This window comes from Citrus clementina, unplaced genomic scaffold (genome assembly GCF_000493195.1).
Source record: "Citrus clementina cultivar Clemenules unplaced genomic scaffold, Citrus_clementina_v1.0 scaffold_1, whole genome shotgun sequence".
NCBI lineage: Eukaryota > Viridiplantae > Streptophyta > Magnoliopsida > Sapindales > Rutaceae > Citrus > Citrus x clementina.
This window is the reverse complement of record NW_006263303.1, coordinates 25,772,037-25,797,928: the sequence shown is the minus strand read 5'-3', so window position 1 is coordinate 25,797,928 and position 25,892 is coordinate 25,772,037. Positions and strand designations below refer to the sequence as shown.

The 25,892-nt window shown below is 34.6% G+C and overlaps 1 protein-coding gene across 3 annotated transcripts; it reads right to left on the bottom strand.

Moving 5' to 3' along the window:
- Positions 1-408: 408 nt before the first annotated feature.
- Positions 409-5,583, bottom strand: LOC18055821 (zinc finger BED domain-containing protein DAYSLEEPER). 3 transcript variants are annotated; one of them, XM_024192494.1, is made up of 3 exons: positions 5,307-5,583; positions 3,130-3,771; positions 409-2,748 (listed from the first exon to the last, which is right to left on the bottom strand). In XM_024192494.1, exons 1-3 carry the CDS (start codon positions 5,343-5,345, stop codon positions 577-579), a joined length of 2,853 nt encoding a protein of 950 aa, XP_024048262.1. In that variant the 5' UTR covers positions 5,346-5,583; the 3' UTR covers positions 409-576. The 3 variants fall into 3 exon arrangements, with proteins under 3 accessions (XP_024048262.1, XP_006453082.1, XP_024048261.1); XM_006453019.2 differs by having other exon boundaries at positions 409-3,792; positions 5,307-5,582; XM_024192493.1 differs by having other exon boundaries at positions 409-3,771; positions 5,307-5,582.
- Between the last annotated feature and the right edge of the window lie 20,309 nt (positions 5,584-25,892).

Below are 25,892 nucleotides of genomic sequence, written 5' to 3'. Positions count from 1 at the left end.
GAACCCTGTTAGCTGCTACTTGCCGCTGTGATCCCTTCTCTTATCAACTGGTTCGTGTTTCACTAAGAAATTATTTCAAAACACCTATGATATAGATTTCCATTTTAGCCCTGGCCCCAGGCTGATTGAAGGCAATTGATTACTACGTGATTAAGGCTAAAAAGAAACAATGCCAAAAGTATTAACACATCACCATTCTCTTTTCAGGGGGAATAAAAACCACCCTCGAACCTGTTGGTTTATATCCTCAGAATCACATACAACTGACTATATAGGTTATGAATTAGAAAGATTAATAATAAGAGGGGCTTCCATAATATATGCTGTCACAGAGCAGGCTTTGTTTTCCTTCCTGTAGATAAAAGAGGATGCACAAGCAATGGACATAGCTTCATAAAACACATAATGATAAAGAAAGAAGCTACACTAGAAATATCTTCACGTCCCATGTATCCAAACAATCCTTTAGAATGTTACAAATGGTAGCCTAGTGTAAAAACAGGAGAAGCTACAAGTGACTAACTTAACAACAACCTACCATGATCATAAATTGTGATTTAAAGCGACACCTAAGATCTAAATTTCCAATTTCACAAGTGCATTTGATCCTTCTGAAGATCCATACTGGAACCAATCCTTTGCACATATAAGGGCTTCCACCGTCTCTGGTCGTAAGGAACTCCTGTACCGATCCAACTCTTTGCTCACAGTATCAAATACAGAGTCTTGACCAACAGAGCATACAGGTACTGACAAAATATCACGTGCCATCTTTGAAAGGGTGGGATACTTCATCTTGTTTAATTTCCACCAACCCAACAAATCAAAATCATGCGCACGAGGCAACAAAGACTCATCCAAATACTGGTCCAGCTCAGACTTCATCTGCTGGTTAGTTGTCTCCATGATGAACATATCAAAATCTGTCAGTCCATTATCTGATAGAAGAGTTCCTCCCTGGGATTCGTCTGACTTCATATTGTTTCCTGCATTCCCTTCTTCATAAGTTGGAGTTAGAGGCAGAGGAAGCGAAACATACTCAAGAAAAAGCTCATGGATTCCATCATCAACAATCTTGATATAAGTGGGAGCATCATCACCATAAATTTTTGTGAAACTGAATTCAACAAGCTTCATTTTGAACCGGGGGTCCATGACAACTGCAATTGCCAGAACCAGGCAACAATCCCTCCAGTATTTATCAATTTTCTCCAGCATTCCTTTGCTAATGCTACTGACAAAGGGATCCTCATTAGTAACCGAACGAGTCAAGTCTGACAGAATCTTCCATGCTTCGTGAAAGAATGTAATTCCAGTTGGGCTAGTGGTAGTAGTCAGGATGTTGGCTGCATCAAAGAGCGGTTTCAAGAATGCACAGAGAGTCTCTACCAGCCTCCAGTCTTCCATAGATGGGGCTTCTTTGTAATCGGGATCAGAAGTATCCAAGCAAGAAAACACTTCCTTCAACTCAGAAGCAGCCACCAGCATGTGATATGTTGTATTCCATTTAGTTTGGTCATCAAGAGATAGGCTCTTTTCACTGGGCACTTGAAGTTGTTGCTTCAGTTCAACAAACTTTTCTTCATGAGATTCTGAAGTTTTCACATACTTTACACTATCACGAATTTTCCTGACAATTTCTCGTCCAGCTGCTAACACATCCTTTGCCATGCTGCTCAAAGTATGAGCAATGCAATTCCCAACCAATAACTGCCCATTAAGAATAAGGGGATTCTTGATGCATAATAAGGGCCTAAGACAATCAAGCCCCGCTTCAGGTAGCGGATGTCCAAAAGTGAGAGAAAACACCCTACCCTCCAAACTCCAATCAGAAATGCATGCAGCAACTGCATGGCTAAAAGCATTGTCAGATTCAGGATACGGTTCCATCACAACATTGAGAATCCTTCTCTGCAGCTTCCACTCACTATCAATGAAGTGTCCAGTGATAAATACATACCCTAAGGTGTGATTTGAAGTCCACAAATCCAGCGTAAGGCAAAATCGTCCAGGTATGCCCTCAATGAACTTCATAAGACTTTGCTTTTCTCTCAAATATGTGGCAACGCAATCCCCTTGGACAGTGTTAAAGCTCACCTTGTCAAACCGAGGTTGAAGATTTTGGACAAAAGTAATAAATCCAGGATGTTCAACCATATGAAGAGGGTAGTCATGCATGATGATCATCCTAGCAATTTCGTGGCGGCAACGGTCCTGATCAAATGAAATGTAAGGCAAGCTAGGGGATCTGTAGCGCCGTTTTGGTGGGTCACTTCCACCGACCCTTGGGGTATATGGAGTTAACTGATTGTTGTCCTGATTACGTAAAAGTGCTGGACAGGTTCCCTTAGCAATGTGCCGTTTGAGGTGACTGGTACCTGCAACCTTTGAACCTGTGCTGTAGGCAAAACTTTGCTTACATTGCTTACAGCAAGCTCTTCTACATCCAGCACTAACAGTTTCTATGGTGAAGTGCTCCCACACTATGGACTTCTTTTTCCTCCGCTTGTTAGGTTGGGTTTCTGGACTAGTCACCTCATTGTTAGGCTGCGTATTCACAATAGCCAAAGCATTGTTAGGCTGAGTCGCCGGAGCTGCAAATGCATTGTTAGGCTGAGCCTCTGGAACAGTAAATGCATTGTCAGGCTGAGTCTCTGGAATTGCAAGTGTATTGTTAGGATGAGTCTCAGGAATTGCTAGTGCATTGCTAGCTTCCCCTGATTCTCTCAGCTCATTGTTTAACTGTGTTTCTGCAGTCATCATCCCATCATGAGGCTGGGTTTCTGGAGGAGTCATCTCTTCGTGAGGTTGGGTTACTGGAGTCATCATGTCATGAGGCTCGGTTTCTTGAGGCTGGGTTTCTGGAGTCATCCACACATCCTGATCCTGAGGCTGGGTATCTGGAATCATCATCGCATCATGAGGCTGGGTTTCAGGAGTCATCATCGCATCATGAGGCTGGGTTTCTGTAGACATCATCGCATCATGAGGCTGGGTTTCTGGAGTCATCATCACATCATGAAGGTGGGTTTCTGGAGTCATCACTGCATTGTGAGGCTGTGTTTCTGGAGTCATCACTGCATCATGAGGCTGGGTTTCTGGAGTCATCACTGCATCATGAGGCTGGATTTCTGCAGTCATCATCCCATCATGAGGCTGGGTTTCAGGATTTGCGACAGTGTGAGGCTGTGTTTCAGGATTCATGACGGGGACTTGGGACTGGGTTTCAGGATTCATGACTGCATCGTGAGGCTGGATTTCAGGATTCAGTATCACATCATGAGGCAATGCTTCAGGATTCATCACTGCATCGTGAGGATGTGGTTCAGGTATTCCCTCCTCATTAGGCTCAGCTTCAGGACTCATCTTCTCATACTTAGGCTTGGCTTCAGGACTCATCTTCTCATACTTAGGCTGTACTTCAGAAGTCATTTTCACCTCATTAGGCTGTTCTTCATAAGTGATTTTTCCATCATGAGGTTGTGCTCCATAAATGGTGTTTCCTTCATTAGGTTGAGGTTCCTGAGAGATTTTCCCGTCATTAGGCTGAGGTTCCTGAGATGTTTTCCCATCACTAAGCTGAGCTTCCTGAGGCGATTTCCCTTCACTAGGGTGATCTTCATTTGCCACTTTCTCATCATTGGCCTGAGCTTCATCAGTTATTTTCTCATCATTAGGCTGTGCTTCTTGAGTCATTTTATCTTCTTTAGGCTTTGTATCATGAGTCATCATGACATTGTTATCAGGCTGTGTTTCAGCGGTGGTTGCCATCTTATCTCAAAAAGAAAATTCCTGTATTAGGGAGCATAAAAAACCGCTGAATAGATTTACTCAAATCGACAAAAAGGAAATTGATTTCTGAAGAATACAGGACACTGACTAATAAGATTCAATAGAAGCACGCTAGGAATTATTGTCAAATAATGGAAAATAATTTCATTAACAGCTAATTACAAACAAAAGCTCATGTTGTTTGTGATGCATCATCACAGGAAACATTGCCTCTTAACAACAATTAAATATGATGTAATAATGGTGGCAAATAAGACATGCATCAAGAACCTTCATAACATCCACAAGTAAAAGACCTTTAAGGCATTAGAAACTACGTCACTCCTTGAGTCAACTTTCATTTTGGGGGAAAAAAAAAATTATCAGGAAATCTGCACATATGACTTCATAACCACTATTATAAAATTTAAATGACGATAGTATGCAATGAAAATAGAAGTGCAGTGTATTCTGCCTGCCTGCTTCTTAAAGCATGAAGTTTAACTGGTGCACACACAGTCGTATGATAGTGTGCGGGGAGATATATTCTCAACAACTGATGCTTAAGTCATCTTAGTTATAAAGACTACATCCGAAACAGGGCTTACAAAATTGTATTTTTTTTTCCTTTCTTTTCTTTTAATTCCTTGACTAGCTCAAGGAAATATTCAAGGTATTACCTAGAAACATTGTTTAGAACTTGCTTATCTCATATTTTTTTCATAATTTGAGTGATTGACACCATGTACTACAGCAAAATTATTCAGAAAAAAGGCCACCGCAATATTTAGCCTGTAGCTTTTTATTTAACAGCAGTGACAAGCTAGAAAATTTTTAACAGCCATGCGCCAAATAGCTCTTGAACTCTTGTTACTAACCAAACCATGTGCAGGCCATATCATGACAGGCATGAGGACTTAAAACGTACAGACTACAGAATTGAAAAAGAAAAAAAACGGTTGGGCCTGGGCCAATAAAATGAGGGCCCATTAACATTGACATCACAGCTTCTGCATGATGAGGTCCTCTTCAGTCTTCACTCTAAGCACTCGGGATAACAGTCTGGGCCAGGGCTAAAATAGGTATTTTATATATTTGTGACTGAAAAGGTAAAAAATTCCAAGAATTCAGACTAGATCTAGGGTTTGAATTTGATCAAGCTTTGGGCTTCAGGGAAAAAATAATAATAATAATAATGGAACCAGCCCAGATAAAGCAAGTAGTATACCCATCGACCATGAACAAGAACAGAACACATCCAGTCAGATAAAAAATAAATAAATAAATTTTAGATATCAAAAGTATGTTAATGAACAAATAATTAACAAAAAAGAACAAGACAATTATAGTAATTAATCTCTTATATGCAAACGCAAACCAATAATTCCTTAATCAAGCAACCAAATTATCAAAATTAAGACCAAAAAGCAGCAAAATCGAAAGGACGCGAACATGGGAAAAGTCACGACCAAGAACAGACGAGCTGAAACCTAAACGGAAAAAATTAGGTCTAGGGTTAGAGTTCGGATTATTACCGGTAGTAATGAGCCGAGAGATTCGATCCCGACGTGCATACGAAGCTCAGAGACCGATTTTCAGGTCCCCCGACCGGGGAGAGGGAGACGGAGAGGGGGAAGATCGATCTAGGGTTTTGCAGAAGAGAGAGAGAAAGAGGAGAGAGAGAAAGAGATTTGGGCTTTCGCGAATTGGGACTAACCCGAAAAGCTAATTGGACCTAACAAGGTGAAAAAGAGGGAATAAGAGATAAGGGTTTGGTTCTGTTTGGTTTTGGTTTTGGTTTGGGGGGGATGCAAAGATTAAAAAGAAAAAATCAAGTTGGGAGATTGACTTGCATTATTTTTGGGCATTGAGTTGTGGACTAGTCACCTTGCCTTCTTTTTTTTCTTTTTTTTTGTTTTTTTTCCCTCCCGGAGGTCCAATAATTATCATTAATATTATAAAATAAAATAAAATTCTATCATACAAAATGGACCACAAAAGCCCATATTTTATTGTATTTTAATTTCTTTCTGGGAATTTGGGTGGGTGGAGGGTGAGGGAGTAGAGGGGTACGTGTAGGGCGTGTCATGTAGCCCACCGAATATTTGTGGACGGTTTCGTTAGTATAATGGACCCACTCCCACACCAAAACTCACGACTCTCGCTCACGACTTTCGCTCCCGCTGCTTCCACTGCTACTGCTATTGGGAAACATTGAAGATAAAGTTGGTGATTTTTTCATCTCCAGTTAAGCCCAATCAAGAGTGTCCAAAAAAATCAAGAGGCTCTGAACTGAGCCATGAGTCTGATGCCCACTGTGGGGCTATCCGTGAGTCGGTGTGATCCACCCTGGGGTTTTGGGTGTGGGGGAATGGTCTTAGGAACCCACATCGGCCATATGTTTGGTTTTCGCAGCTCACTAGTTGCTGGGTGATTTGTCATTTCACGTCACTAATTCAATTTCAACTTTAATAACCAGTAAAGAATATTCAACGTTAGAATCATAGTGATTGAAAATTCGATCCGACCTAAACGACTAAACACCAGAAATATATGATTTCTAAATATTTATCAAAGGTATTTAATAAAAGATACATCTCAGACGTAGTTTATTTTTTAAATATTCGATTGGAAAATTTTTCTTATGATATTTGTGTTGGGCTTTAATTGTATGTTTATTTATTAGCATGTTCAAACCCAAATCCCTTTTCTTCATTTATCAGTTGAATTAGCATGCATTCAAAACAAATTCATACTCAGTTATCTAAAGCTTCTTTTTTTTTTTTACCCTTAATTTTGATAATAGACTTTGTTTGTTCACGAATCACTCCTACCCTGGTGCAATTAATCACAGTTAGGTTGTTGAGCCAAATGAATAAATATACATAAGCGAAGGTCCCTAAAGTCAGAGACTCCCCACCAAATATTCATTTACTTTTATAGCTTTTCCCTTTCACCGTATCATCATCTCACAGATCCGGAGCAGAGCAAGCGCAAATTCAAACTGCAAGGTTTATCGATCCAAATCCAGTACAAATTCACCCCATATCGAAGTTATATTTTATTTTTACAAATTGAGGATCCCTCTTGCACCGTCGGCCAGTTTTTGTATGGGCTATGTGGCCCAATGTGATTCACCCACGAGCCCCCTTTCCTTCGAGAGCTGCCTTTCCTTGTCAAGGACAGTGACAGATTGACAACTCGACAAGCGAGAACGAATTTATTAATTTAGCCCCAGTCATTGTGCAGGTGTAGCGGCTTTTAGAGATGCCACGACAATTCAAATAACACCGTATCCTTTTTTTTAAAAAAATAAATAAATAAATTTCGGAATATAACAAAATTTAAAAGTTCACAAAATACCATTTATGACCATTTGATTTTTTTTTTTTTTGGATAAAATGACCATTTGATATTTGCAACACATGATGAAGGACAAAACTATTTATCTATGTAAGCTAAACGGCAAACATTAAATGGGATTAGGTGCTAAATAAGTTTACTTGACGAAAAGTCGTTGAGGTGACACAAAACATCTAAGATCAAATATTTACGATAAAAAAGTTTGATCATGGTCAAAAGGGGGTTTGAATCACTCGTTTATTGGGTTGAAAAAGAATTTGATTGAAATTATAAAAGACAAAATTAACGAGGGGAGATTATAGACATTGTATGAGCTATTTTGGCTTATTCTGAACGTTTGGGCACATATAAGATAGTTTTTTCCCAAATATTTTATGCAAATAAAAAAATAAAAAATATTTCCCTAGCTACTTAGGGACTTGATATTGGAATGCAATGACTAATTAAACTAAATTATAGGGATGTAAAAGACATTCACCCTTTACTATAATTCAGTGTAGCATTATTTTATCCGTTGCAGTTATTACGTGGAATAGAGTTTATCAAAGTTGAAATTGATACCCAAAAGATTAGCTGCATTTACTATCTTGTCAAGAAACTAAAATAAAATAGATGAATGCCTATAATATTGACTATGGACTAAGATTTCTCCAAATTGGGCCTCTATCTAAGTAAATATAAGTTGGAGATTGGTGGGTGATGTAATAGAATATAAGTTGGAGATTGGTTGGTGATAAAATAGAATGCGACATACTTAAGAATATGATTTAACTATATATGCCCAAATAAAAAAATTTAGATGCATTAATAATAATAATAATCATCATTATCATCGTCGTCGTCATCGTCATCTAATGAGAACTTCCTCATTTTAACAAAATGATAATGTTAATAGTAGACAAAAAAATACAAATTTCAATACACTAACAAAAAAAAAATTAGCCTCTAGTGTATTGAAATATGTGTTTTTTTAATATATTTTAATGATATACTTAATCTATTAAAACGAGGATGTGCTCATTAGAGAATAACTATATATAATTTTCTAATGATCCCTTAAGTTATTAAAATAAGAGATATGCAAAAAGAAAAGAAAAACAAACAACTCTAATGCACTACATGACACTACATTTGAGTGTAAGTTTTACTTATCTTTTAGTTTATCCCTTACTTTAATAACTTATGGGATTCCTTATTAGATTATATATGTGTATGTATGTGTGTATGTACATGTATATGTATTTGTATATAGCTTCTCATGTGTGAATACTAAAATGCAATTTCCTAGGATCGTAGCTAAAAAACAAGAAAAATGCAAATTTCAATGCATTATTTTTTGTCATTTAGTGTTTGAGATTTCTTTTTTAACCTCTAGTTATGTCCAAATAAAATCTGCATTTTAACATCCATATATGAGAAGCTCTGCATGTATGTATGTATGTATGTATGTGTGAGTATAGTGGTGCTCACCTGCGGACATTGCATAAAATTAAAAGATAAGAAAAACACCAATTTTAATACACTATTTTATCTTTTAGTATATTGAAGTTCGTATTTTTTTTACTTTTTAACTCTATCCGCATGAACTTTTAATGCAGACATTCGCGCCTAAGAATGACTTTATAAATATAGTCGTATTCTATTAGATTCAAATCTAATAACTCTTAAAATATGCACATGGTAGACCCTATCATATGTAGATTTAAAACTAGTAAAACATTGAATCATTGGATAAATTAGGATGCTTAATGAAACCTAACTATAACTATATATAGTCTCGTTGAATGTGACATTCACTCGTTACATTCTTGACTTCTTAGTATGACAAAAACCAGTTCAGAATCAAGGTTTAAATAATCAATCAACATGTGCATATTAGCATACACCACGTTGTTTATGAACATACATTAATAGGTGTAAGACATTAATTCATCAACTAGTACATCTCATCGACTGTGAATATAATAAATAAACACCGTAATTAGTTGTACGAAATAAAAACATATAATAATTCATAAAATATTGGTAATCTAAAACAAAAATGGACGAGAGGAACGTCATGAAGAAGGGAGGAGTTTTATAGACAAAGTTGTGGGTTAAATCAAAAAAATCAACTGCAAGAGCGCTTTCATATCGTGTCGGGCATGTGTGTCTCTGTAGAGTTAGATAGCGTCAGTGATATGCTGACAATCGAGTACATGCATTTCCATGCATTTGTCGCTCACCTCTTACACGTGCGTGCATTGCGGATCTCCAACGGAGCCATTAGCTCATCACAAAAACACACCCCACGCTTCAATAGTTAGATAGCTTGGAGACTTATTTTGATCAAGTGCCGGAATTAATAGAATAGAATTTTCATTTATGTATAGACTTTAAGCAATTGGGTTCTTTTTTTTTTTTTGGAGTGAAAAAAAAAAAAGTTTACAACACATTTGAACCTTTCACTGAATAATATAATTAAAATAATAAGAATTCTAAAGGAGTTAAATATGTATTCTCGGGGTAGGGAAATACATTTTTTTGTTTTCTTTTTCTAATGCTGATAATTAAGGCTCTAGTTCATAGTAAAATATTGTAGTTTCTATTAAAAAAATGTAATTATAAAATAAAAGTTCATAATGAGTAATTAATATAAATTTTAAATAACCAATAAAGTGTTGGCTCCACTGGCAATGGAGTCCCCTTAAGTGGCTTGACTGGGTTTGCTCCTCAGTTCAAGTCGCAGGGAAGTCACCTTTGTTGGAAGAACATGTGCCTCTCGGTTCGAGCGGGGACTTCTAGCTTGGGTTATGGTACGAGCTTAAAGATGCCTCCCACAGTTGCTCAGTTCAAGTCGCAGGGAAGTCACCTTTGTTGGAAGAACATGTGCCTCTCGGTTCGAGCGGGGACTTCTAGCCTGGGTTATGGTACGAGCTTAAAGATGCCCCCCACAGTTGGGGCTCTCCCCAGGATATCTTGTGGTCAAAACCAAAAAATATATATATATAAATTTTAAATAATAATTTTGATAAAAAAAATTAAAGATATTATAAATTTTTTATTACATAAGTGGTGAATCAAGTCAATTTAGCTTTTAAATTATAATAGCTAGTATTTACCCACTATTTTAATATTGTAATTTAAAAATTACAATTACCCAACTTTAATACCAAACAAACTAAAATCGGTATTAAATTATAAGGATTGTTTTTCAAAAGTTATATATATCACCGTACATCCCACTTATTCTCACTCCAATTTAAGCTACCTCATTTCGAAATCTCATTTCACTTCAATTTACATCAACTTCGAATCACTAAGAAGAAGAGATAAAATCAAGAAAGCTATTTGAGACGCAGACAGAATAAATCAGCAAAAGCGAATTGCACCCAATATCAAAATTTGATCAACTTTCACTCCAACCGTGCGAAGATTAATTTTATTTGTAACAAATTTAACCATCAAGGGCACATTCTACGGATTTGAATAGACAAGATTAATGATAATTATTAAATATTATTATTTCGTCGAATAAGAGTAATAATCTGTTAGGAAAAGAAAACTATATGGTCCACCATTTAGACATCTGTCCCAACAACTATAAGGATAGGTGAAAAGCAAGAGAATTATACAATAATGTCAAAAGAAATCATCAAATTAAACAGTAAAAGAAGAGGTTAATGAAATAAAGATAGGTCTAAAAAATAGTAAAATATAATAATCAAAGTGATTGCCAGCTAAATTACTTGAACAAGATTAAAGGAAGTGATGATTGATGAAGTGAAAGGAGACTAAACTAATTAATAAAAAGGATGTTTTTAAATAATAATAATAATAATAAGGTGACACAATTAAATTATAAAAAAGTGAAGGGGGAATGGAAGAATTGTAATTTGTAAGTGTTGTTGCTGGACAAAATGCAAATGCAAATTCAAATGGAAGGAACAAATAGAAGTGTCCGCCCCGACAAAGCGACCTCCGTCCCGGGAAAGACGGGCTGTAATGTCAATACCCATTTGTGGGGTCTTCTTCACATGCCTCCATGTGAACGCTCCTCCCTAATTTTTTTTTTTTTTTTTCCATTTCCTTTCTCTCTTCTAAGTTTAGCTTAAGCCCCATTTTTAATTTCGGCCACCCACTTAAATTTCTCTTTAATTGATTTCATTCGGAGGGGCTTGATTTAAGTGGATTGATTCAATCCCACATGCCATAGAAACGATGTGCATCTCACACTCACTAGATGACCATCGAGTTCGTAAATCAGTTAGGGCTCTTTGGTCTCATGACATGAACCAAGGGACTGTTATTGTTCTCTAAATATTTTCGAATTAAGGAGATAAAATTTTATACAAATTGACATGTTAATAAATTAAAATAAAGTTCGAGACAGGATTTGAAATTGTGCTCTTCATTATTCAAGGCGTAGATGCTCCTTCTTGGTCATAAAGCTTGGTGGTCTATCATTCCATTTATTGAATTTTGCTATTTACGTTTTTATAAATAATTTTATATGTAATACTCTGCTCCCAATAGCTTTTTACTTTGTAACCGTAGAGGTGTACTCATTTGATAAGCGATTGTAAAATTAAAAAATGGTTTCATGTGCTACATCTCCATTGTGGAAGTTTTACAATAATTTATTGTTTGACAAGTAATAATGTCTTAAGACAAAGGTGCGAATTATTTATTTATGTAAAAGTGCATGTATCCCTTTTGTATATGGAACAATTTTAAAAAATATATTAGAGAAGCAATATATTCAATTATGGGTTTGGACCATGCTGCATACCATTGGTTGGTGAAGAAAGTAGACGTGCGAAAACATTATATAAATACATTATGGATGAATAGGACTATAGGAGCAAAGACGAATATTGAAATTGCATGTTGCAATTGTAATTCTATGTCTATTTCATTTTATCAATCACATGGCCTATTTAGGTTCTATTTCATAAAACTAGTAGTAAAAGGTGAAGGTGTAATGTCTTGAAAAAAAAATTAATGCCTCCATAAATGTTCATATAATGAAAGGAGTGATGATCATTTTGGAAGGGTAATGGAAATGATCAATGTAGAGGCGAGCAATATTTATGAACATGATTTTGCAAGCAAATATTGTTGTGTGTAAAAATTTATTTTGTTTGACAAAGATAGTAAAGTCATGACAAGTCTTGATACCTCAATATTTAATAAAATTTTATATAAGCTAAAGTATGGACTTACTTTCATAAAAGTAAATCGATTTCATACCTTATTTATGATCTACTAATATTAGTAATTAAAAAATTTGTCGAAATATATTCACAAATCACAATGCACATCAGAGATTTGAACCATAGACACAAAATTAGTCGAATTTTGAATGAGCTATTCTTGTAGTAAGATTTAAAATCTACATTCTACGATTGTTTCAAAGTTCAAGATTTATTTATTTTTATTACATGAGACTATTGCTCAGATTACAACTCATATTACATGAGAATATAACTGATATTTACAAATCAAACTATGACTGGGACCAACTTACATCAATGTTAATGGAGCGCTGCCCAGATTTTAACCCTCTCAAATATTCGAGGAATGTCTACTCCTCACTCTTGGATAAGAGAGCAGACTGCCTTCACTCAAATTTAATTGAGGAAGGAAACACTATAATTAATGGTTAATTGTTGCATGGATGAGGGTTCACAAAATTATTTAAACTCAGCCAGATATATATAATCCCCTGTAAAGAGAGAATTGGTGTTATTAACACAATATATAGAGAGAAGTCTGCATGTTAATATGTTATATATAGTGCTCTAATTGGTAATTTAAATATCTTGCACCAGAACACGATTCGAATTAACAATAAGATATTGTGAAGGAAAAAAAAATATTTACCCTAACGGGAGAGTGTAAACCAAACTCCACTAAAAGCGCGTGATGCAAGAGTCTTTGCTTCTGGACAGATCTTACGTAGGACCCACAATGCGCCCCTACTGGGGTATCCGCCACCGTCAGATCCGGTCGATAGCATCCTTGCCGCACGTATATTCATGACCAGCGTAGGAAAAGAAAATAAATATACTGGGTGTTGTATTGTTAGGGCTAAATGGGATCAAACAAACAAAATACGAACTTTTAGTCAGCTTTTTAAACGGAGAGAGCTGGAAATATAAAATATGAAAATATAAAAAGGAAAACGGTAGGGTTAACAGTTGAGTAATCTTAGGCCCAATATTCTTCTTGGGATTGGTGGTAAAAATTAAAAGGACCCCGTTTTGCCTATAAATACAACCCTTTCTCCTTCCCCTAAACCTATGCCTTTCAGATATTTCTCTTAATCTTTTTTATTTTCATTTTAATTTTAGGGTTTGATGGCTGAGAAGGTTTGTGGAGTTTAGAAGAATATATGATGTGATTATGATCCTCTTTGTATTTTTCCACAGCTTTCTTGAACTGCATCATCTTTGCATGAGGCCACAGACTTGGCATGGCATTTGTTGCGGTTCAATAAAGCTGTGGGAAGATACAAACAGGTTCAATAAAATTTCAAGATCCATCTTCACATCACTCGCCTCCTGTAATTGATGTATCCAGCGATTATGATCTATCTTTTACATTTTGTGGGTTATTTTGATTTTTTTAAAATTCTTTTCATCTTCTTTTTGTTTTCCGCTTCGATACACTTTTGTTTTATTTGTTGGATCCATTGACTTGAAGTACTGATAAAGACTGACAATGGAGAATATATTCATTTATCTAATGCTACACAGCTTTTTGCATGAATTTACCGCTTCTTGTCGCCCTTTTTTTTATTTTGGCTCCACCAATCAAGGATCGCTTATTGTTAAATTTTGATGCGATTATGTTTCAATTCTGATCTCTTACTTTCAGGATGATGTTTTTCAGTGTTTCGGCATGTGTGTATACATATATGTAGCTCCCTGAGAGCAAGAAGCTGTGTGCATCTGATAGTTGGTATCATATCATGGATCTGTTGTTAACTTCCTTCAATTTTGAATTTCAATGGATATGTTTTGTGTGTGTGCGCGTTTATGCTGATTCTAATTGTCTTTGTTAACTATCTAATTATTGAGGAAGCATATTTCTGGATTTTACTTTGCTTTATGGTACATGGATGTGTGGGTTACATTACATTGCAGGCAAAGGATAAAACAACAATCGGTCGATTCCTTTGATATTAATGAATGAAAGTGATGTAGACCCACTGAGCTGTTTATGCTGTGTCTTGATCGATAAGGTATATATATCACCAAGTTCAGTCACTTTATTTTAACATTCATTCTCTTCTCTGCAGATTCCATTTATTTCAACAACTGCATCTATACTCCTTCGCAATTTAAACTCTTTTACTTTTACTAATATTGCACGAATAATTAATATTTGTGTAAAGCATTTCAGGTAGGTAATTCAATTCAATTAGGGTTAGTTTATACACAAAATGTCTGGACCATTTGAAAGCTTTGTGTACATGCAGTAATTAGATTGCAAAAGCTCCACTTATTGAATGTTACATGGACCACATACAGCTTAAATATCATTCAGCTATATGTATACATACGCTTTATGAGCCTTGGACTTGAAAATTTAAGTAAGTGGGTGGGTGATGCTCTTTGCTAGCTACAATTTTTATTCCAATATTCTTCCTTTAGAAAGTAAAACCCTGAAGAAGGACGATGATGCACAAGAAGCTTGGAGAAGCAAACTAGGGTTTTCTTGTTCTTTTATCCAATGGAGGCAAAGACAATTAGGTGGCAAGAGAAGGTCCTCTTGCCCGATGACTCTCTTGTCTTGTCTTGTTTGTGCTGAAATTGTCTAAGATGAGATCATATTGCCCATGCTTCTTTCTCCTGGTATAGTAAAAACAACATAGCTTTTTTATGTCTATACACAAGTGGATCTAGCATATCAAAGCTAGATTTTTCAATTTCCGTTGCTTTCTTATGATGCCGCTGTTGCCTATTGTGAGTTGTGACTACAAACTTAGCTGGATTTAGAGGCACTCACGGGGAGCTCAGTTTCAATTAATTGGCCTCCTTTGTTGTTATTTTATAAATGCTGCACAGATCATATGATCTAGCTGCTACTTTGATTACATGTGCCAACTAATCTTAAAGTTTTATTATAATCTTTGTTGTAAGATAGATGTTTTAAATATTTTTTTTTCTTTATGTTGGATCATGCCATGGATAAGCAATTCTCCATTATTCTTTTGGATTTATTACTGATCTTTATCTTTAACAATAGTTTTGATAACTCTGTGATTATAGTACTTGTGATGTAGACTTAAAGGAAACCCACTAGGATAATAAATAATTAAACAATGTTGATTAATTGCTTATAAAAAGTAATGTAGGATTTGTATGTCTGCCTGACTTTAGTTTAGCTTCCCTTTCGGGGAGAAAGTTGTTGAAAAAGCTAAAATTTTCTTGTGCTTTGTGATTGTGATCTTGAAGAGAGATAGGTAAAATGTTTAAATCAAAGCTATAATTAATTAATTGATTGAAGAAGCTTAATGCACATTCCACTAGATCTCGCTGTCTAGCTAGCTAGTACTGTGACTTTTGTCTTATTGCTTAAACTATATGCTGTGATTTGGTAATGTTCCGATTATTTTCAGGACCTCATCACCAAGTCTCTTAACTCCCATCTCTTTACTTCTTTAAACTTATTTGTAAATGGTCTTCTGATTTGGAGACTTTATGGCCATGCATACACGTGCAACCCTACCATATATGCATGAAACATGCATGCCTATTTTGTTTTTGTTGATGAATTAATAAATGGTACATAGACTTTCCAAAGCCTTCGAATTTTCTTTTGTTGCGCTATTCGTTTCCTTAATTTCCTTTGATTTGCTAAACAAGCATTTCTCGCAGACAACAAGAAATTTACGATTTTGTAAATTTCCAATCACTTTGTCTTCATCTTTTATGAAAATTACATGAAAAAGTGAGCTGTCTAGTTTGTTTCATTTTTGAATCTTTTGACAAAGCTAATCAATCATGATTGTTCATTTTTGTTTTGTGCCATTTGATTGTTGGTGCGCACTTTCACATCAGATAAAAAGGAGGCAGGTAGCCGGACCTTTTGCAAAATGAAATTATGTCCTATTTTGTTCGAATTTGTTAAGCTTGCTAGCTAGCTATAGTTTTATGCTAGCGACGTGACCGTAAAATTTCCCAAACACATGGGGGCGGCATTATTGCTTTGGCCCTGCCATTTCCCTTTCGCTTTGTCCATGGTTCTTTATGAGCCCGTTGTTCTTCACAAACTCGATAATTTCACAGCCACTTGCCTTTTTTGGAAGATGTTTCCAGCACTTGGTTACGTTTATGTTGCAATTTGCTATTCGTTTTGTTCAGTTAGATTATGAGAAATGATTAATGGCCGACCTTTTTTTACATTGTGATGAGCGTTGTTCTGATAATCCATATCTTACCCCGTTTAAATCACACATCATTTGTCTAATTGCTCGCTAACATATATATATTGGATGAATTTTACATTGGACCGTTCATTTTTTTTCTTTTCTTAAATGGTACTAACTTTCAATCCCCTTTCAAGTGTAATTGAAATATCATGGAAGTTTGAAAGCTATCAATGCAAATAATCAAAATCTTCAACTTGTAACTTGCGAAGCTTTCTCACAATATCTTAAATGTAAACAATGTTAACGTTAAAGTTCGAAAACTACGTTAACGTTGAATGATGACGCTGACACCATAGAAGTTAACTTGCACCAGGAAAAAATTCATGGTTATAAAAAAAAAATGACAAAATTCAGTTTAGAAACTTGTCAGAATTTTGCATCACATGGCAGTTTCAAGAGCTTGCATTACATCAATCTCTGGGAATTTGGAAAATATGAAGCGTGAACGTACAGTTTAATTATTTCTCTATTTTTGTTTCTTTAAAAAAAAATAATAATAATACATTGGAACTTCACCATACCAAGTTGTGTCAATCGACATAAAAAGGATATTAAAGGATGAAGCATCGATTGAAGAAACGATGAATTAGGGTCTAATATTGGCAAATTAATTATCTGTTTCCGCTCATTTACATCATCTCAATATATTTTGCTGTACAGAAGAACCATGCCCCTTTGTCTGGCTGATTATAATCTACTTTATTGTGGACCTACTCTCCATCAGAACCGTGGAATTCCACTAGGCTTAACATGAAACTTTGATTAAGCTTTTTATTAGGTGAAGATTCCCTTTAACACATCATTATCTGATTAATGCCAATGTTCGTTCAAATTATAAATGCTGTTAATTCACAAATTTAGCTTCATGTAATTGTATTTTTTTTTCCGTAATGGTACCAAATTTGTAGTGTCTAAGTGGCAGAAGCTTAATTAATTGTTAATCAGGAGTCACTGGTAAGCAACTGTTGTTTACTGATTAATGACCCCACAATGATTTCAAAGCAAAATTAAGGAAATGTAGATGGAACAAGAAGTGCTTGTGAATCAACGAATTAATTTAAAAGTGCTTTTCGCTGTTGTACATGCTGTGTGAATCTTGTGAGATCAGCCACTCTGGTTCTTGCATGCGGGTTTCTCATTGTATATCCTCAACCACTGGTCACACCTTTCTGATCATATATAACTTGCCAGCACAGATCATACAAAAGCAAAATTGGAAGTATTATCAGCTCCATTCAAATCTCAAATTTAACATCCAGTAACAGCAAAAGTAGTAAATTTGCAAAACCAGATAACTAGCTAGGGTTATAATTAAGTCATAACAACAAAATTCAAATTAAATCTTTGAACATTAATTATTACTGAAAATGCATATACCATGAAAACGGTCCACAGTACATTTCCAAATCATTAGAGGGTAATCAATTTTGAATCAGAGCAACTATTCCAAGATGGAACATATAGTAAAATTACACAATAAAAAACATGGACGTACACACGAGTAATTAATAGCTAATTAATGCATATTTAGGGCTAAAGGGGTCTTGGTTTATAGATAGATCTTTAGACCAAGAGATGGAAGCAACTAAGAAGAATAATTGAGTAGGTATTTGACAGTAGAGATCATCAGTTATACAGGTTGGCTTCTGCTAGCAGGCTCGCTAGCTCAGCCGTGTAGCTTTTGTATCTTTGAAATTATACAAATACATCTTCTTCTTCTTCTCTTTTTTAATTGTGTGCGTATATCTGTAAATAGACTCACTCAACTACCACTGTCCAGAGAGAGAGAGAGATGTGATAAGCAAAATTAAATATAATAAAAACTGATGTCAGATTGAGAGAGAGTGGTTAAAAAATGATGTCACAAAGTGACAAAGAGAAACCTTTTTCACAGAAATGTAGGATATCATCATGTTCAAGTGGAGGCAAAACCAAAAGGGCCAACAGAAAGAACTAAAAATCTTTCAAGATAATATATATACGAAGCAATTAAAGCTGGGGATTCTCCTCCCTGCAAAAGTAAATATACATTTTTCACCATTTTAATTGAATGTACAGAACGCAATCACACAAACCCAATTATCTGCGAAGAAAAACTGTACATAAAAAATTTACAGCAACTAGGATAGTTTTACACACACACTCCATGCATAATGGAGCTCATGTGTTAAAACAGTAAATATAAAATGAGTGTGTGTAAAAACAAAGACAAAATCATGTTGCAGGGTGATTTTGATCTGTTCTTGAACGTATATTTTGGAACCTTGTTGTCAGTGTCAAATGAGAAAATTCACATTTTGAACATGAATCACAGTCACAGCTAGCTAGCTTAAAGAAGCGCTTCTGTCACAGGATAATGCAAGAATTTAAGAGGGTTACTGTGTATACAATTCTAAGAAGTAATAAATAAATATAAAAAGTTATAATTGTATAGGAATTAAGGGTAAAATATATACAATTGATTACCGGGAAGAAGACCGTGGGGAAGATCTTGGCAGGGCCGCCGGCATACCAAAGGATGAGGTATCTGGCGAGCAGGCAAATCCTGAAGGTGTGCCATGTTCTCCCACAGCTTTCTTGAGCTCCCATGGCGCGCGGTGTCTACATACGGCGCCTAGCTAGCAAGAGCCGTGTATTAATCAGCAAACAGTGGAAGTTCAAGAAAGCTGTGGAAAAGCATGACCAGGACTTAATAATAATAATGTTCAGATCTCATATCTGTGGCTTGATGATCTTCCATTCATTTTACACTCGATGTTAGAGAGGAAGAATTAAGCAGGAAGCCCATACAAAGAGGCTATTTCAAGGACCACTCTACCATATATATAATCTGTGTGTATTGCCAGCTGCTTTATAGGGAGGGAAAGTGTAGTAGTAGCCAGTAGGGTTCAATTCTTACTCTTTTAATACACACACATAAACACACAGACTCACCTACTTTACGACTGAGTGCGCAGTGGGGTACATTTCCAACCAGTCATGTGGGTCACAAGACAGACAATATTGATAAACCCATCAATCTTTATTCAAAATTTCCAAGTACTTTTTATATATTAGCCTCGACTTTCAGACTAATGATCGACTAACATATAATATCATCAGACTCACAATCTCATTCTTTCTTGATAAACTTCTTAATCTATTAATCTCTTAGGGTCAGTTTGGTACGGTCCAGTTACAACAAAACCGCGAAAAGACATTAAGAGAGAGAGAGAGAGAGAGCTTTGTGTGTTAAAAGTATTATTATTATTATTATTATTATTATTATTATTATTATTTAGTGGAAAAGCATGCCAAATCAGCTCTCGGCCATATTGAAATTATTACACTCAGTTTTTAAAGAAAATTGACATTTTTCTCCTATCATCTTTGAATTTTACTACTTAATCCTACAATTTTGAATAATACTCCATTGACATTTTTCTTTTTAAGTTGTTGCTTACGCATTTATTGAAGTTCGAATCTAAGACTTGAGCCTTAAAAATTAGTCATTACCACTGGAGGTAAAAAATAACTTTAATGCGAATAGTAATTATTAGCCAAAAAAAAAAATGTATGTATGTATGTAAAGATATATATATATATATATTGGATTTAAATGAAGGAAAATTTACAAAACGATCCCATCCCCATCACATGGTTGCATGTGATGTGGATGATCTCTTTATTTTTAATATATGTATGGGAAACAAAAGGTATGGGTTGTTTATGGTCCCCCAATCGTCATGTACTTTCTTTTTTAACTTCAAATCTGTACATATTATATATGTAATCATCAATCATGATATTGTTGTAACCGTTCTGCATCTACTTGTTCATTTTTTTTCTTTTTTTCTTTTTTATTAAAAAAAGAAACAATCTTCATATATATAGGATCAGGCTACGGTGCAACTGTGGTACCGTGCCACAGTTGTATCCAGCCGTTAGATGCACTTGGATTGATGGGGTCCACTGGCATCCAACGGTTGGATGCAACTGTGGCACGGTACCACAGTTGCACCATAGGTTTCCCCATATATATGGATCAGGCTACGGTGCAACTGTGGTACCGTGCCACAGTTGTATCCAGCCGTTAGATGCACTTGGATTGATGGGGTCCACTGGCATCCAACGGCTGGATGCAACTGTGGTACGGTACCACAGTTGCACCGTAACCTGATCCTATATATATATATATATAGAGAGAGAGAGTTTATGTTTTGATTCTTCTAGTTCTAGAGTATGCTAATATAAGAGAAATGTTTATTTTTGTTTTTGGTTTGTGTATGGTTCTGATTTTCGAGGATATTCTTTTCCATGAACGGGGACCACATATCTTTTCTGTTTCCATTTTTTTTTTAATTTGGGTGAAAAAAAAATATGTGATGTGTACGACCTTTTTAAATTGCTCGGCATTAATGATAGTAAGTTTCGATTTCGCTTGAAAGACGTGACTGCTTGAAGATATTGTGATTAAAAATACGTTAAAGTACTGCATGAGACTAAGAAAAATATGATTTGCATATTTGTAATAACAAGTTATGTGGTAGGGTGATTCTATGTGAACTATATAAGGATTCGTCTATAATGTGATATTTCATAAATTTACCCATTTATTAATTTCGCATGCTATCACACGACACTTTGAAATTTTACTGTAAAATTAGTAACCGATTATCAATCTGTTATTACATTACGATTGGTGGAAACTATTTGAAAAAATTGAAATGATAGTATAATTTTTTTTTCAAAAGACCTAGACTTGGCGTTTGTTTTTTAACTTAATAATTTAAAGTCACTTAACTTAATTAATTAAGTTAATTAGAGATGTTTGTTTTTATAACTTAATGAGACTTTTTAGATAATTTTGACTTAATAAAATAAGCTAATTTTTTTGGCTTTTTACTTAATAGAGAAATCTCAATTAAGTCAATTACTTGTTAATGTCAAAAATATCCCTGCTTTATAATTTATTTTTCATGTCTATCCCAAAACTCACCCATAGACATTTACCCCACATAAAAATATCCATGTTTTTTCTTTCTTATATTATATACGATAAAATTTGAAATTTATGGTATTTTATATATTAAAATTTCAAAATAATTATGTATTCACTTAAATATAGTTTTATTTATAAATGTTAAAATATTATGGTATTTAATATATTATTTATTTGACATTCAAATTTAATAAGGATACAAATGTAAAAGTCATATTTTCAGCTTTGTAAGTTGAAAAAAACAAACAACTTAATACTTATTTTCCAAGATTCAGACGAAAAAATAAACATATTATTTAGATTCAGACATTTAGATCTATTCAGAATTCATATTAATTCATGTCTATTCAGATTTCAGACAAAAAAACAAACGCCAACATGTTTTGTCTCTTCTTCGCTAATGGTTATAGTATATTACATAAAGACCAGCGGGCATCCTCATTTTTTTTTCTTCATACGATTAGGTTTTTAAGTCATATGGTTTGATAGAGTTAAATTTTAATGCTATTAAACAACATGACTTTATAGTGTATTAAAAAATAAATCTATTAAGTCGTGCAATTTAATAGAGTGTCCACATTAAAAAATATGAGGGTGGCCGCAGTTGAGAATAATACACACACACACACACACACACATATAAGTGAGGGTGTCCTTTCTTAAAGTGAGAATGTTATTAAAATATAAAAAATAAATAAATACATTAGAAACTATGTTTTTTTGTCTGTCAGTATATTAAAATTTATATTTTTTTATCTGATAGTGACATTTAATTAGAGAATAATTATATACATATATTACCCAAAATAGTTGTTATCTACGACAAAGTGAAGGTGGGGGCATGACGCTATTAAATTACGAACTTTTCAAAATAATAACAATATTAATAAAAAATAAAAAAAACTCATTACAATCAATCTAGCTTGATATTTAGATTGTTCTGATTTGTTGGTAAACGATACAAGTGACCCTAAGCCTACGGCATTTATGAAATGTACCTTAAAACTTATAATAAACGCAGACAACCAAACGTCATGACTGATGCACTGTTTGAACCTAACTAGAGTTCAATTAAGAATTTTTATTAATTACGGTGTAATTGGTTTATTTTCATACACTAGTGACGACCGAGGCCCTAATTTAATATTTTAGTGTAAAAATTAAATATTGGTTATTGTGATTTGAAATTATATTAATTTTATTTCATAGTTATATGATAAATAATCTATAATAACTATCACTTTTTTTGTAAAAATAATCATTTAAAAATCACGTTTAACTTAAGAAGAAGGGTGTAAGAGCGTGTGGGTTGTACAAGTAGAGATTTATGAAATTTAACAGCAATGGGTGAATTCAAAAGTTGAATGGGGTATGGGTTAAAAGAAATTTTTGGGGAGCACAGAGAGGATTACAGCAACACATATTGACAATTGATAATGTCACATCGTAATCAAAAGAAAGGAAAACAATCGGAGTCACATCTTTCACATCAAGATGAGGAAATCTTGCTCTCTGAATTGTACGCATGATGCTTGTCGAAACGTACGTGGCCCAGCATCTTTTATTAGGGATTCTGTGCTGTACTAGCCCATTCCTGACAGCCACTTTAGCCTTGGGCCCAATTTTTTATTAGGCTGAATATAGGCCCGGACAGGACACTTTCTGATTTTTTCACCAGAAAAAAAAAAAAAAATCATATAAAACTAGAGATAAAAAAATCAATTGGAAAAGGATTGATAAAGAAAAAAACAATTAGCACGATATTTAGGAATTTAACACAAAGAAAATAGTTTCTAATTATGGTAATAACTATTAAGTATTACCTAACATAGATGGATTCATTGGAATGAGAAATTCTGATTGGAAATTGCAATAGGTACAAAAAACATCAGCAGGCTAGATGGCTCGTTCCATCATCCGGATGATTAGTTCTTTTCACCTTTACTATTGGGTGGTTTGATATCAAAGCGAAGTCGCCATCCATTCAGTGGCTTTATCACTGTACTGAGCGTAGTTTCAAATCTCAATCGTCTTTCAGTCACAGCACAGTGTGTATTATTACACATACTGCTAAGATCAGCTGCCCCCACTGACAATTTCAGCCTTCACGGTGGGTCAAATAAATAAATAAATAAATATATATATAATAAATAAACCGCCCTCAATCATGCTTACCGCCCCCCTTGGACAGCAGAAACGTATGAATCATGAAGTGTTCCCGATCGATCGAGGGTTAAAAATTTGTGTCATACAAGTATTTGACTGCATTTCGAACTTTGTTTGTGCATCATGTATCCTAAAGCTAAGCTATATTTGGTTTTGGTATTGTAATGGTGAAGCCGCGGCTGCTGCCGTGTGGAAACAATAATTATCAAGTGAGAAAGTTGATAGGTGTTTACTGTTTAATAAACACAACTTGTAGTAAAGTTATGTGCGCCATTTTGCTTGAGTTCTTGTCACATGTACCATCAACTGAGTAGATAAGAGTTAATGCGCACATGAAAAGAATTTAACAGATGGACGCACATCCACTATGTCTCAAGATTTTTATGTGATTGATCTATTTACATAATTTAGTAAATTGGATAATAATTCAGAACCTCTCTCAAGGAGTGGTTCGACACTCTTACTCCTTAAGAGAGGTCAGAGATTTAAGTTCTACTCTCGTATACAGTCACCATTTTAGCCAGTATTTTATTTTTTACGGGCCAACCTGGTGCGAGCAGGGATTAATATAGGTTGTGATACGGGCTTAAAGATGCCTCCTACAGTTGGGGCTCACTCAGAATCACCTCGTAGTTTAGACAAAAAAAAAAAAAAAATTTAGTATCACGACAAAGTCCTAATCACACCACGAGTTTTGAGTTTGTGAGAGAAATAACATTGTTAAATGCTCTAAAATTTTATTAAATTCACTTATTTAAAAAAAATCACTCAATAAATAGTTCAATTCCTTTTAAATATTCTGTATTATAAAAGAATGCACACAATATTTTTTAGGGTTCGGTTATATTGAAGTTCACCTCCGGTGGAACACAAATTTCAGCGACATACGTAAAGTAATAAATAATAAATAATGAGTTTTTTTACTATTTATCACTTTACGTATGTAGTTAAGATTCATGCTCCACCGTAGGTGAATTCCAACGTATCTATAGCTTATTTTTTAATATCATTTTTTTTTTTGAGATGTTATAAAAAAAATATTTGTCACCTTTCTAATAAATAACATGGGTCAAATTATTAGATAACGCAAGTGCGGGCAGTACTTGTAAAATTAACGTACCATATGGTAAAAGAAATTTTGGCAAGAATAAGATGAGTCTCAAATTATTAGATAATCAGTTGCCTGCTTGCACTCTGCACTTTGCGAATTGCACGCGTGTTGATGTGGCCGGCAGGCGGCAGTAAGAGAAAGAACAAATTAATCGCGGAGGGAAGTTATTAGGTGTTTCTGTTCACAATGTAAATGTTGTGTTAATCGAGGCGCGGCCCACGTATCAGCTACCCTCCAAATCAGCAGCGAAAATTCTGCGCCATGATTCGTGACAGCTCGAGAGTGCACGAGCCAAACGCTGCGCCTGCCATCTGAAGATGACCTCTGCTGTACTTGTACGGACAACTGACCGTACCATTCCGTTATTTGCCATTTTCTCTGTATTTTCTTTTTCAATACCTTTTATGGTAAAACAGTGAGCAGTGACAAGTGAAGAGTCACTTACGTCCGCACATGCTCCAATCAGTAAGCATGTATTCTGAATTTTAATTAAAAATCACAATATTATTAAATTCATTTATTAAAAGAATTTACTTAATTTGTATTTAATTTGTACACTGCCTACTTCATTAGTTCATTTGATGCAATAAAGTTAATATGTACCAAACCCAATGATTGTCACATAATCATCTCATCATTGTAGCCGAGTTGGAGTTTACCAGTATTTGTAATAAAATATAGACCTCTTGTTTAGTGAAGGCAAATCATCATTCTCAAAATAGAGAACTAAACCCCCCTCAGTTTTACATGTATACATTTAATTATGTTGACGAAGATAAGAGATTTTTATTATAAAATAATAATCTACTCGATCTAATTGGATTAGATATTTTAAAAATTATCCACCTCGATATTGGGTGGATTAATTTTTTTTAAAAAAATTATATTTCTTATTAACAACTTTATAGTATGTTAATCTTTGTTTAAAATTAAAACATATCTTCTATATGTGGATTATTGTGGAATATTTCAAAATTTATTGTAGAATTGAGAAAATATTTACGCTATTATTGTCTTAAAAATTATTTTTAACTTAATAGGACATTATTAAGTAAATAAAAAGAATAATTTTTCTATTA

Bases quoted from the DNA above. Each gene is read 5' to 3' on its own strand.
- LOC18055821 (XM_024192493.1), bottom strand. From the start codon at position 5,345: ATGCACGTCGGGATCGAATCTCTCGGCTCATTACTACCG. The intron at 3,772-5,306 runs GTAATAATCCGA...TTTTGAGATAAG, and splicing joins CTCTCGGCTCATTACTACCG to ATGGCAACCACCGCTGAAAC.